Source organism: Oncorhynchus clarkii, chromosome 7 (assembly GCF_045791955.1).
Source record: "Oncorhynchus clarkii lewisi isolate Uvic-CL-2024 chromosome 7, UVic_Ocla_1.0, whole genome shotgun sequence".
In the NCBI taxonomy this organism is placed as follows: Eukaryota; Metazoa; Chordata; class Actinopteri; order Salmoniformes; family Salmonidae; genus Oncorhynchus; species Oncorhynchus clarkii.
In genome coordinates this window covers 73,432,854-73,446,922 of record NC_092153.1, presented here as the reverse complement: position 1 = coordinate 73,446,922, position 14,069 = coordinate 73,432,854, and the positions used below count along the sequence as shown (strand labels likewise).

At 41.4% G+C, this 14,069-nt stretch overlaps 1 protein-coding gene across 1 annotated transcript in view; it reads left to right on the top strand.

Annotated features, from left to right (window-relative positions):
• Positions 1-13,192, top strand: part of LOC139413818 (integrin alpha-5-like) — a 60,655-nt gene extending 47,463 nt beyond the window's left edge. The window contains exons 20-30 of the mRNA XM_071161603.1: positions 5,094-5,244; positions 5,526-5,618; positions 5,907-5,986; positions 6,480-6,560; positions 7,100-7,205; positions 7,452-7,610; positions 7,819-7,929; positions 9,918-10,031; positions 10,395-10,496; positions 10,725-10,847; positions 11,249-13,192. Coding sequence (XP_071017704.1) covers positions 5,094-5,244; positions 5,526-5,618; positions 5,907-5,986; positions 6,480-6,560; positions 7,100-7,205; positions 7,452-7,610; positions 7,819-7,929; positions 9,918-10,031; positions 10,395-10,496; positions 10,725-10,847; positions 11,249-11,332 — 1,204 coding nt within the window. The 3' untranslated portion in view covers positions 11,333-13,192. The remainder of the gene's footprint in view (positions 1-5,093; positions 5,245-5,525; positions 5,619-5,906; positions 5,987-6,479; positions 6,561-7,099; positions 7,206-7,451; positions 7,611-7,818; positions 7,930-9,917; positions 10,032-10,394; positions 10,497-10,724; positions 10,848-11,248) is intronic.
• Positions 13,193-14,069: the final 877 nt, after the last annotated feature.

The window sequence follows — 14,069 nt, the reverse complement described above, 5'->3', positions numbered from 1 at the left end:
TTCCAACAAGTCAGTTGGTCAAATTTCTGCCCTGCTAGAGCTTCCCCGGTCAACTGTAAGTGCTGTTATTGGGAAGTGGAAACATCTAGGAGCAACAACGGCTCAGCTGCGAAGTGGTAGGCCACACAAGCTCACAGAACGAGACCGCCGAGTGCTGAAGCACGTTGAGCGTTCCAAACTTCCTCTGGAAGCAACGTCAACATAGTAACTGTTTGTTGGGAGCTTCATGAAATGGGTTTCTATAGCTGAGCAGCCACACACAAGCATAAGGTCCCCAATGTGCAATGCCAAGCGTCGTCTGGAGTGGGGTAAAGCTTGCCTCTATTGGATTCTGGAGCAGTGGAAACGCGTTCTCTGGAGAGATGAATCTCGCTTCACCATCTGGGAAGTCCGACAGACGAATCTGGGTTTGGCGAATGCCAGGAGAATGCTACCTGCCCGAATGCATAGTGACAACTTTAATGTTTGGTGGAGGAGGAATAATGGTCTGGGGCTGTTTTTCATGGTTCGGGCTAGGCCCCTTAGTTCCAATAAAGATAAATCTTAGAGCTACAGAATACAATGACATTCTAGACGATTCTGTGCTTCCAACTTTGTGGTAACAGTTTGGGAAAGGCCCTTTCCTGTTTCAGCATGACAATGCCACCATGCACAAAGTGAGGTCCATGCAGAAATGGTTTGTCGAGATTGGTGTGGAAGAACTTGACTGGCCTGCACAGAGCCCTGACCCTCAACACCATCGAACACCTTTGGGATGAATTGGAACGCCGTCTGCGACCCAGGTCTAATCATCGATCATCAATGCCCAACCTCACTAATGCTCTTGAGGCTGAATGGAAGCATGTCACCGCAGCAATGTTCCAACATCTAGTAGAAAGCCTTTCCAGAAGAGTGGAGGCTGTTATAGCAGCAAATGGGGGACCAACTCCATATTAATGCCCATGATTTTAAAATACGATGTTTGACAAGCAGGTGTCCACATACTTTTGGTCATGTAGTGTAGTTATTCACATGAAATAAATTGAGGTCCAAAGATGAAAATATGATCATAAACCAGGAGTATATTGATTCATCTAGATTCTCAGAATATCCCTGTGCTCTAGTCAGACACCATAATCCTATCCAAAAGTCAGTCTAAGCTCCCTGATACATTTACTGTAAAAACAATAATCATTCAACTATTAACATAGATAATATAATTTTTTGAAGGGACTTCCATAACATATACTTTTGGTCATGTAGCATATGTGTTTACACACCTTGATTGCAGAAACGCTTTTCTTTTCTCAGGAGAGTAACAAAATGGTTTGTGTCCTCTTGGTCATGGTTATTAATGGTTGATCATTGTTGTTTGAGTGTTGGACAACAGGAGAATATGTTGCATTTTAGGCTGATTGGAACAACTGGGACAATTCACAAAACAAGTTCAAGCTTTTTCTTTGCTCTCACTTGTAGTAGTTTGTTTCATGACTACCGGCACAATTCAATCATGTTAAGAGTTTCCCATGAAAAACTGGAATGTTTGTTTTCAGTTTCCACGAGACCAAATCACTCAATCACTCAGAAAATAAAATATGATTCAGCACTTTCACTCTGCAGCTTCGACAACCTCATTGAAATGTAACACGCAGCTTGTTTTTTAGGCCTTAAATTGTTTACTTCCTGAGAAATCCCATGCAGAAGGATGTTTTGTGTTCACAACCTTGAGGCCCGTCACGGAGATAAAAGTACCAGTAGTACTTTGTTGTTCCACTCAAAGTACTACCACACAAAGTACTACTGGTACTTTGTGTGGTACATCCTCTGGCTTCAATTAAACAATGAACTATTTGATTGTACACATGATTATATTTCATGTACATGTTTTCCTATATAACATCTTCAAATCTTTGAATCAAATCAAATGCGACTTACAACCCCATCTCTCCCCACCACCTCAAAGCTCCCTTCCTCTCTCGCAGTCGGCACTACGGTGTTTGTGATAGACTATCCATGGTGTCGCTTCCACTGCGCTTCGTCAAACTGGCCTGGCCATAATTGGAATCATCTGAGTGGTCCTGGTGCAGAGCATGGTGTCATTGTGTCTGTACCTCGAGTGGACAGAGGGTGGGGGATAAGAGGAAGGGGTCAGGCCAAGGGATCGACCCTCAACATCTGTACTTGGCTCTAGCTCTTTCTGCTCAATAGACAGCATGTATGTATTACTACATTTGGAAGTATGGGGGCGGGAGTGGTGTGAAGTGGATTTATCACTACACAGGAAGTGCTTTACACAGGGGTGTCAGTGTGAGTTCATATGTTGTTGGTGGGGGCTGGTTTTTATTTAACCTTTATTTAACTAGGCAAGTCAGTTAAAAGAACAAGTTCTTATATATAGTGATGGCCTACTTTTTTTATTTATTTTTTATTTCACCTTTATTTAACCTGGTAGGCCAGTTGAAAACAAGTTCTCATTTACAACTGCGATCTGGCCAAGATAGAGCAAAGCAGTGCGACAAAAACAACACAGAGTTACACATGGAATTAACAAACGTACAGTCAATAACAAAATTTAAAAATCTGTATACAGTGTGTGCAAATGAAGTAAGGAGGTAAGGCAATAAATAGGCCAATAGTGGTGAAGTAATGACAATTTAGCAATTTACACTGGAGTGATAGATGTGCATATGAGGATGTGCAAGTAGAAATACTGGTGTGCAAAAGAGTAGAAAAACAAATATGGGGGGGGGGGGGGGACGTGAGTCTGGAAGGAGAGTTTACAGTCTAACCAGACACCTAGGTATTTGTAGTTGTCCACGTATTCTAAGTCAGAACCGTCCAGAGTAGTGATGCTTAGGTCGGGCGGGCAGGTACAGGCAGAGATCGGTTGAAGATTTTACTAGCATTTAAGATCAGTTGGAGGCCACTGAAGGAGTGTTCTATGGCGTTGAAGCTCATTTGGAGGTTTGTTAGCACAGTGTCCAAAGAAGGGCCAGAAGTATACAGAATGGTGTCGTCTGCGTAGACGTGGATCAAAGAATCACCCGCAGCAAGAGCGACATCATTGATATATACAAAGAAAAGAGTCAGCCTGAGAAGTGAACCCTGTGGCACCCGCATAGAGACTACCAGAGGTCCAGACAACAGGCCCTCCGATTTGACAAACTGAACTCTATCTGAGAAGTAGTTAGTGAACCAGGCGAGGCAATCATTAGAGAAACCAAGGCTGTTTAGTCTGCCGTTAAGAATACGGTGATTGACAGAGTTGAAAGCCTTGGCCAGGTCGATGAAGGCGGAAGTACTGTCTTTTGTTTCAATTCAAACCAGGGTTCAACTAAAAATAAACAATACATATAGGCCAGGGGTTTCAAGCTCTGGTTGATTTGAAATGTCATCTTCAAGTTGATCATTAATATGTTGGATTCATGTCTCCATCTCAACCAAAAATCTAAGTTAAAGAATAGGACTAAATCAAATCCAACTTTAAATGCACTTTAAATAAAGTTTGATTTGATTTAATCTTATTGTTTGACTTTGATTATTGGTTGAGATGGAGATGTGAATCCAATATACCAATTATTAATTCGTAGACAAACTGGAATTAAAGCCAGACTAAGTCAGTGGCGCAAAAGATGTTGATATTTGGTTGTGTTGACAACCAAACATAATTCAACATAACTTCTGCAACTAAAGCATTACGTCTCCAACATTACGTCTCCAACTAAAGCAAAAATAGAAGTTAAAGAATAGGATTAAGTCAGTGGCTCAGATGAAACTATCAAAGCATGAGATATTTGGTTGCGTTGTCAACCAAACAAAATTCAATATTACTTTTGTATTACAGTAAATAGCCTAAATGTATCTTACAAACTAATGTAACAGTATTTATTCAACCTTAAAATGAGTAACACATCCATGGCCACATTTTGAAGATAGGCTACTGTAACTATACATGTCTTCTTATGTAGTCATAGAATGCATTCATGTTAAAGATGCATAGCATAGAAAGGCTGCAGCTCTGTAGAGATCTTCACAATTGCTATAATAATCTGTGCAGAATCTCGAACAGCATTGATCCCTTGCACTATGTTCTCAACAGCAATCCAGGTCCTTTGGTTCTGCTATTAGATGAAGAACAGTGATAACACATTAAGTTGTTGTATAAATACATCATATCTGACATTCTACTCCTATTTAAACTTTTCTATGCTTTTAAATGGTTGAAAGCGCAGTGACAACACATTGGGAATTCAACAAACGTCTGGCTGTATTTTTGAGTGGGTGAATAAAGGCTGAAATCTCATGGGGCAGCAGGGTAGCCTAGTGGTTAAAGCGTTGGACTAGTAATTGAAAGGTTGCAAGTTCATATCCCTGAGCTGACAAGGTACAAATCTGTTGTTCTGCCCCTGAACAGGCAGTTAACCCACTGTTCCTAGGCTGTCATTGAGAATAAGAATTTGTTCTTAACTGACTTGCCTAGTTAAATAAAGGTATACATTTTTTTTTAATTAACATCTCAACCAAATATTACCCACATGTCCATGTTCAAATGACTTAGTGTGACCAGTGGGAACTCACTTATGAAGATAATGAGCAGATAATGAGCATTGACTGTAGGATACACACTTATGGTTACCACCACCATTTGGAAAACGTTGGATGCTTGTAGTCAAGACAACGTTGTGTGGTGGTTGTTTGCGGGTTAATGCTTTTTTCCTCCACTGATATTGTTACAGACAATGTCCAGCAGCTCCCTAGCAGACCTTTAATTGCTCTTCAAACATGAAAGGAGATTATTTTCTAATTTATGTTCATCACATGTAAACAATGCAACAACAAAAAACAATGCAGATTTTTTCTATTGTGTCATTGACTGTACGTTTGTTTAATGTGTAACTCTGTGTTGTTGTCACACTGCTTTGCTTTATCTTGGCCAGGTCACAGTTGTTAATGAGAACTTGTTCTCAACTGGCCTACCTGGTTAAATAAAGGTGAAATAAAAAATAAAATGCAAATTCCATGAGAGACAAACCATCTGCAACAGGTCTCGTCGTGTTTGGGGGAAAAAATAACTTGTTTTACGTTGTTGTTGTATTTTCTTGTGGTTTCCTTAGCGATAGGACAGAGGTGTATCTTGGCGACGAGAACTCCCTGACCCTGACCTTCAATGCCAGGAACGAGGGAGAGGGCGGGGCCTACGAGGCAGAGCTTTACGTGGTACTGCCCGCGGAGGCTGACTACAGTGGTATAGCCCGCAACAATGCGGTGAGGGAGCAACCATCTGTCCTGTCCCTCTTATGTTATGGCTAATGTTCATAATATGTTTCTAATGGAAATGACAGTAGTAAAATAATAAAGATACATATGCTAATCCACATAACAATAATTGAACTAATACCAATATAGTGTTGATACTAATGATAGCCTGATGCCTAAAACAATGGTTATGATATAAACGTTTTGAGAAAACGTGGAAATGCTGTGAAGTAAATTGCTGTCTTTGTCTCTCTCGCCATAATTCTGCTCGTACTGTATCTCATACGCAGAGTCTGACTCAGCTGACCTGTAGCTACGAGGCAGAGAATCAGACCCGCTCTCTGGTCTGTGACCTGGGCAACCCTATGAAGTCTGGAACAAGTGTGAGTGGATCTTCATGGACTAACTGTTTCTTAAATTCAAATTGAGCTTTATTGTCACAAAAGGAACTATTCAATATTGCCGCAGCAGTATGGTATTTCTGTCCGTCTGATTGTGAGTTTTTGTATGTCGTTGCAATTCTGTGTCTTTACGACTGATGCTGCGTGGTCCAGATTGATCCAGGGTCTGTTAATGACTGTTTGTGTGTTTGACGGACTGCCTTGCTGACAGATCTGAGGTAGCTTTGTCTCTAGTGTCTGATCGCCTGTCTTTTCTATGGATCTTCACAGTTGTGGGCAGGCCTCCGCTTCACTGTGCCTCGACTGAAGGACACTCACAATACAGTACAGTTTGAGCTCCAGATACGCAGGTAAGTCGCTGTTGCAGCTTCAGCACAGAAAGTGTATAAATTACTTTGTCTTTTTTGAATGTATTCACATTTAGCTGAATGTGAGTGATACATTTTTTTTTTTACCCTTTCAAATGTGTTTTGTTAAAAAAGTACCTAAATCCTTCTAAATGTTTAACCTTTATTTAACCAGGCAAGTCAGTTAAGAACAAATTCTTATTTTCAATGACGGCCTAGGAACAGTGGGTTAACTGCCTGTTCAGGGGCAGAACGACAGATTTGTACCTTGTCAGCTCGGGGGTTTGAACCTTCCGGTTACTAGTCCAACACTCTAACCACTAGGCTACCCTAGCTACCCTCAATACTTCCATACTTATTACCTTGAGCTAAGGTTAGGGTTAGTGGATAGTTAGTTCAAGTGTTGTCGACAGTTAGGCGAACATCTACAAACCATCTACAGTATTTGGCACAATCCAAATTAAGTCTTGCACTTGTCTGTTCTTTCTCCAATCAGTAAAAATGAGAATAAATCCCAGAGTGATGATGAGCTCTTTCATCTGGAGGTGGCTGTGGTTGCTGATGTTATCCTACAGGGGTGAGTCATCATGGCTGGATGGACGAACGAACAAACAAGCTAATGACTGAATGCTCTCCATCACCATCACTAATAAACATACTCTCTGTTTAGCTACACTCAAAGTGACTGGGTACCAATATATTGCAACTCAACAGCCCCAGCGACATTGTAAAATATCTTTCTTTATAAACTGGGCGGTTCGAGCGCTAAGTGCTGATTGGCTGACAGCCATGGTATATCAGACTGTATACCACAGCTATGACAAAACATTTATTTCTACTGCTCAAATTACGTTGGTAACCAGTTTATAATAGCAATAAGGCACCTTGGGGGTTTGTGGTATATGGCCAATAGACAACGGCTAAGGGCTGTATCCAGGCACTCCGCGTTGCGTCGTGCTTAAGAACAGCCCTTAACCGTGGTATATTGGCAATATACCACACTCCCTCGGGCCTTATTGCTTGAGTACCACATTCTGTTGGGTATGTCTACTGCATCCACTCCTACTCGTTTATCCTCTTTTCCAACTTGTATCTTTCTCCTTTTCTCGATTGAAGCGTTTCTCGTCCGGACAAGCTCCTCTTCCCTCCCCCGAACTGGAGGATGAGCCACAGCCTACAAGAGGAGCAGGATGTTGGGCCTGAGATCCAGCATGTGTACGAGGTACTCAGCGTGTGCCACGATTTACTCAGTGTGTGCCACGAGAGTTGATTTTGTGTTGTGTTTATTTTTATTAAGTGGAGTCAAATAGGGATGGGTTGTTGAACAAATGCTTATCTTCTTAGCTTCCTGGTACAGTATGCTGACTTGGGTTCTCTCTCTCTCTCTCTTCCTCACTCTCTCCTCCTCTGTCTCTTCTTCTCTCTCTCTTCCTCTTTCACTCTCTCTCTCTGTCTCTCTCTCTTTCAGTTGGTGAACAACGGGCCCAGTATGATCAGTCAGTCAGTGCTGGAGCTGCGCTGCCCTCTGAAATCTCAGGGTCACGACCTTTTGTACCCTCTGGAGGTCATCACTCAGGGACCACTCGACTGCAGCTCCAACCACACCCTCAATGCACTGAAGCTCAAGGTGAGGGACAGACTTACACACATACATACAAAAGGACCTGCTTATATTATACTTCCACAAGCACTCATCCCAGATACTGTATACATTCACGCCCACCCCTGATACCTTGTCTTTTACTCTGTGTAGTGTCATATCATTCACACTATTTATACCAAGGATATGCAGTGGTCCAGTGGTACCCAGATAACTATTCTGTGTGTGTTGCCAGCTCCAGCCTCCTACAACAGAGCAGCCACCCTCTCCACTGACAGCCAGCCCTGAACACCACGTCCAGAGGAGAGAGGTCTACAGGGATCCTCTGGATGAACAAGGAAACCTGGTGAGATAACCTGGTGTGTGTCTGTGTTTTGGGCAAGGGGGTTGGTGCGGTTCTACAGTCACCTCTGGTACGTGCAGTTAGTGTGATGTTGTTGGCATGTACTGTGAGAGCAATTAATGCTGAAACCGATAAAGACCGATAAAAAAACAGAACTAGCTACAGATTCTTCAAATGGAAACATGACTATGCACGCACACACACAGCCATCCACTGACAGGACTAACCCCACTCTCAGTCCCTACAGTGTTATAAAGCTAGCCAGTAGTGCCTCCCGAGAGCTGTTCTTCTGATCCCCCATATGAAGACCGGGAGATGTTTTCCCTTATTTTTTCCTTTCTTTTCCTTTCTTTTTCTCTCACGTGATAACCCACCCCCCCCCCCCCCCCCCCCCACCACCACATACTCGTCTTGTTTAGGGGTTCGACATGCCTAACCCATGTGGCGTCAACACTGACACACGGCCGCAGAGGTCTATTGACTCTGAAAACAGTAAAACAGCAGATAGCTGCTGTTAAATGAAGTCACTTGGCACTTGGTCCGGGAGCAGAGAAGCTAGAGAGTATAGTGGTGATAATGAGGTGTCTTATGGGAGTTTATTGGCCTGCCTAACCTCTTCTCTTCCTGAAGTCATTGCCTATTATTATTTTGTATTTATGTTCGTAGTTTTTCATCGTAAATGAAGTCTCTCTTTTTGAGTCAAGGATTTCGTTTCATGTCCTAACGATAACCTCATGAGCTGAATTACAACAGAAAGAAACATGAAAATCCATCCATTGTTTCCTATAATACCGCAAAACACAAACCAAAGGGAAATTATTTTATTGTGAAAGGAGATGAGGATATCTATCATATTAAGCTCTGATCATAATTATACGTTGTAGAGAATTCATTTTATGTTAAATAAATGTCTCCCGCTCTTTGTTTTTGTCCTCTTACATTCTCCACCCGATTATTCATTCCTCCTTTCAAAAACTAATGACCACAGAACAATTAATAACCATGGCTCCTCATTTTACACCAAGGACACAAAACTACAAACTAGTGTCATTCCCTTTCATTAAAAGCAATGGGAATCTCTCTCTACCAAAACCTAAAAGTTAACTATCCAGTGTCTCCAGAGTTCTACGAAACATTACCTATAATTAATTACAATTATGAGTTATATACTTTTACTTTATTTCTTTTTAGGTATGTTAAAAAGCAGCTTTTCTGTGTTGTAATGGTGTGGGTGTACCCCAACAACAGAATGGTGCGGGTGTACCCCAACAACAGAATGGTGCGGGTGTACCCCAACAACAGAATGGTGTGGGTGTACCCCAACAACAGAATGGTGTGGGTGTACCCCAACAACAGAATGGTGCGGGTGTACCCCAACAACAGAATGGTGCGGGTGTACCCCAACAACAGAATGGTGCGGGTGTACCCCAACAACAGAATGGTGCGGGTGTACCCCAACAACAGAATGGTGCGGGTGTACCCCAACAACAGAATGGTGCGGGTGTACCCCAACAACAGAATGGTGTGGGCGTATAACGGTTATTAAAAATATTCAGGACACTGATTGACCAGCTCAGCCAATGAGGCAGAATGACATCATTCTCTATGAGGAAATAGCAAGCATTTTTTAAAATGGTCTGTTTGCAAAACAGGTTTAAGGTGGGGTTTTCTAAGTGTTTTTTTCTCCAATTTATACTTTGGCCAAAAATACGAGTATAAGACGAGTCAACATTTTTTGGGTATGAGTTAACAGAATATTAACTTTAAAAGTACGATTTTCCCTGGACAGTTACCTTAAAGATACATTATGGAAGTTGAGTTACTAATTGTTTACCTCCAATTTGGTCTTGAATGATACCCCAGAATAAAAAGTTCTGTATAGCCTCTTGTACTGCTCACAATCACAGGCTGTTAGCTGGAACTGTTTGTGAGACTGATTAACTGTAATGCACTGGTGGTCTGTATTGATGACTGTGTTCCTTCCTCCATAGTCATGTTCTACCGCTGAGTGCTGGAGGCTGCGCTGTCATGTGGGGTTACTGGAGAGAGGAAACAGTGTCATTCTGACCGTCCGCTCACGCATCTGGCCTGAGGCCTTCCTTGAGGTGAGAGAGCGTGACTGTAGTTTGTTCTGCTGTCATGTCCTGTATTCTCCTTCTCCTTGTATTAAATGGTCATTTGAATAGCACATGTACTGTATATTCTGTTATGTAGATCAAATGTGATTGAATTTGGTATTAACAATCCTTATGATGATGTAGTGCTAGTACTAAAATACTACTGCTATTATTAGTAGTACAACAAAAAAATAATGAAAGAGATACAGATAAATGTAGGTCGCAGGTCTGTGGTACAATGCCGCCCTCTCCTGGTAGTGAACTTTTTACAGCGAAAGATTTTTGGTACACACTGGCAATATATTTTAAATGATTTATTCAACTCATTCTTTCTTTGGACAAATGCTGCAGAGGGCATACAAGCAGTATGTGCTGGAGTGTTCTGTGGAGTACGGAGTCGAGAAGATGCCCTATTCCATCGCTCCCAAACTAAAACCCAGTGGATCCAAGAAGGCAAGCGCTGTTTTATTGTCCCCTTTATTTAATAATGTGTTCATTGACCTTTATGGTATGGATGCTTTAGGCCCGTCCTGTCTGTGTGATTTGGGATATCGTTTGAAAATGTGCACACAAAACATTCAAAAACCATTATGAGTAATGTCACGTTTAGATTTTAAATCAACTATTTTTTTCAAGAGACTTCTCATTTCCCCATGGTAACAACATGTTTTTATGTTGCAGGTCCTGACTCCAGTGATGTGGAACAAGCCAGACAGCCAGTACATGGTACCACTGTGGATCATCATTCTGGCCATACTGGCTGGATTGCTGCTGCTCGCACTGGTCATATATGTACTCTACAAGGTAAAGGTGGCCACGTGAAGGACAAACTTAGCACACTAAATTACAAGCATGTAATGTCATAATGCTTGTTAACTGTTTATGATTGAGAATCTGTCATATAATCAGATGATGTCTTGGCATATCACATTTTGGTTGTTATATGGTCAGGCAACTACATTACAATCTATCTTTTTTTACTTTGATTTACAACCAGTATACAACCTGACCATGATACCACCAGTTGCAGGTGGTAGCATAAAATGGTATCTAAAAACTATTAGATAAGATCAAGTGTTTCAAATTTGACAGTCTTGAAAGTGGATGTTGGTAGCAAATAACGGTGAACTACAAACTGTCTGGTGGAATGTGGACTATTCATGTAATTATTACCCTAAGTCTCCTTTTTCTTTCAATAATTTCAGTTGGGCTTCTTCAAACGATCAAATCTTTATGGTACAGCCATGGAGAAAGCTCAACTCAAACCACAGGCTTCTTCTGAGGCCTAAACGATGGACCATCCCAGACGTCGTTTTGAAAACTGGAAAGGCATTGCATAGGACTTAACTCTAAACAAACCACAGAATACTCACGTATGAAAGGAAGTCCATCCATAGGATGAGTACCACTGGGACCTCAATGGCATTCAGCCTTCTACTGCACTGAAATGCTGAAGCAGGCAAACCCACAATGAGATGTCTGGCCTGCATTATAATAGAGCTATCCTGAAAACGGGCAAATTTTGCGTACGGTTGCATAGACAATAATGTCTTTAAAATCCAGCTTTTTGCTTTTATGTGGGGAAATATCCATCAAAGTAGCAACCCTGGCTGAGGCAATGGAGCATTTATTCAATTGTTTGAGTCACCAAATATGTCTTTACCTATGAGGTGAGAATGTTGGGGAAGGTGTGCTATTGAACGATAACAGCCAAAGTCCTCTGAATGCTAGGAGCAGAAATAGACTCATAAAGTATATCAGTCAATTTAACATTTGTTTTCTCAATGTCACAAAAACACATTGATGCTGTTTGCTACTCCAACTGGCCTTACTTTGTCCCGAAATAGACCATCCCTGACCCTGATGGCAAGTTAACATTGCCCACCGTCTGCAAACAGGTGTTACTACTACTAATAGGTGTGTGTCGACCATCAGTGAGTCAGGGTCATTGCGCTGTTGTACAGCTGGCAGTATATCCCCATATCTGCCAACACAAGTGCGATTTCAGATTTTCTACAGTGTAGTGCTGCCTCACAGCCACCAGTTTTACGATGAGGGCTTGCTAGCTGGAGAGAGGTCCGAGATTCTTTAAGAGGAAACGCACCTGGCCTTTTTGCTTTAACATATGATCTGTCATGTTCTTTCTGATCCATTTTGTTACTATGCAACTTGACCACATTTGTAAATACAGTGCTAGAAGCTTTTAGATAATTATTACAGTTGAAGGATATAACCTCACATCCCCTAATCACTATTTATAACACGTTTTTGTGCATTCAACCAAATGAATTTGATCGTACTTAAGGATATTTTTTCTTTGTTATGAGCGGATGTATATTTCAAAGTAGTACATTTATAATTTTGTGAAGAGTATATCAAACTGCATTGGAAATATGTTTTTCTGTGAAATAATTCCCTCCCATGTTGGGAGCTGCCATGGCTTTTTCATGTTGTTTTGCTGTTGACGACTAAAATTAAATTACCATTTTATTTTACCCTATCCAAATACAGATGCCATATTTAATTTGTTGCAGTCATTTTTATGCACAGCAGGAAATGCGAAAGGCTTCTAAAGTTTGTAATTTCCACTTTTAAAAACGTAATTTGCCCTAACTGAAAATGTATCAACCCCTACAAAAAAATGCCATTAATTATAATCCACATAATTATAATTTATTTCCTGTTGCTGGAATTGGAATAGTTGTTGATAATTTTGCAAATGCTATTGTATATAGGCCTAAATAGCATCATTGATAATATATGAGTGACAACATTAAACCTAACCTTTGGAATGACTTTGCTAGTAACAATTACTCTATTTAGCTTTAAAGTGGAGAACTTTCAACAATCATTCTCACGGGAGTGTAATGCCTGCTCCCGCTTTTCCCCTCGGGGGCGCCAGGCTGCCCTGCATTACGCACTCCTGACGCCATCATTACGCACACCTGCCTTCCCTCGTCACAGGCATCAGCGAATTATTGGACTCCCCTGGACTCAATCACCTGTTTATTACCTCTCCTATATGTGTCAGTTCCCCAGCTCTGTTCCCCACTGCTGCATTGATTGTCTTACGTCTGTGTTTTACCCAGTTCTGACGCTGTTCCTATCCTGTTTTCATGTCTGTTCCGATTAAATGTTGACTCCTCGTACCTGCTTCTCTTCTCCAGCATCATTCCTAACAGGTAGCATATTGGTAATAGCCAGTGAGAAATATCATAGCTAAACAGTGCTGGGCTTGGAAACCCTGGATGGGAGACTAAAGGGTAGCTGTAGATGATCACTTCTCCAGTAGGAGGTAATGCCCATGTAAGGGAGTGCGTAACTGGTGGCAGGGAAGTCAGGCGTAGGAGAGAAAAACTGGGTAATCAACGGATCAGTTTTATTCATTAAACCACCGGAAACCAGAACAACAAACAAATGGGTACAAAACCCTTCGAGCACCAGAGAAAACGTGCACATGCACTTACAATAAACAATTCCGCACAAAGACATGGCGGAACAGAGGGTTAAATACACAACATGTAATGAGGGAAATGAGACCAGGTGTGTGGGAAGACAAGACAAAACAAAAGGAAAATGAAAAGTGGATCGATGATGGCTAGAAGACCGGCGACGCCGAGCGCCGCCAGAACAAGGAGAGGAAACGACTTCGCTGGAAGTTGTGACAGCCCAGACTATTTTCTTTTTATGATAATGAATATAACATTGAAGATCTGATGTTTTAAAGGTAAAAATTCATATTTTTGTGTGTTGAAATATCTAGTCAGTTACAGTGCCTTGCGAAAGTATTCGGCCCCCTTGAACTTTGCGACCTTTTGCCACATTTCAGGCTTCAAACATAAAGATATAAAACTGTATTTTTTTGTGAAGAATCAACAACAAGTGGGACACAATCATGAAGTGGAACGACATTTATTGGATATTTCAAACTTTTTTAACAAATCAAAAACTGAAAAATTGGGCGTGCAAAATTATTTTATGTATTTCATGTGAATTCTGCTCCAGCTGTGTTGTGGCATGAGGTGG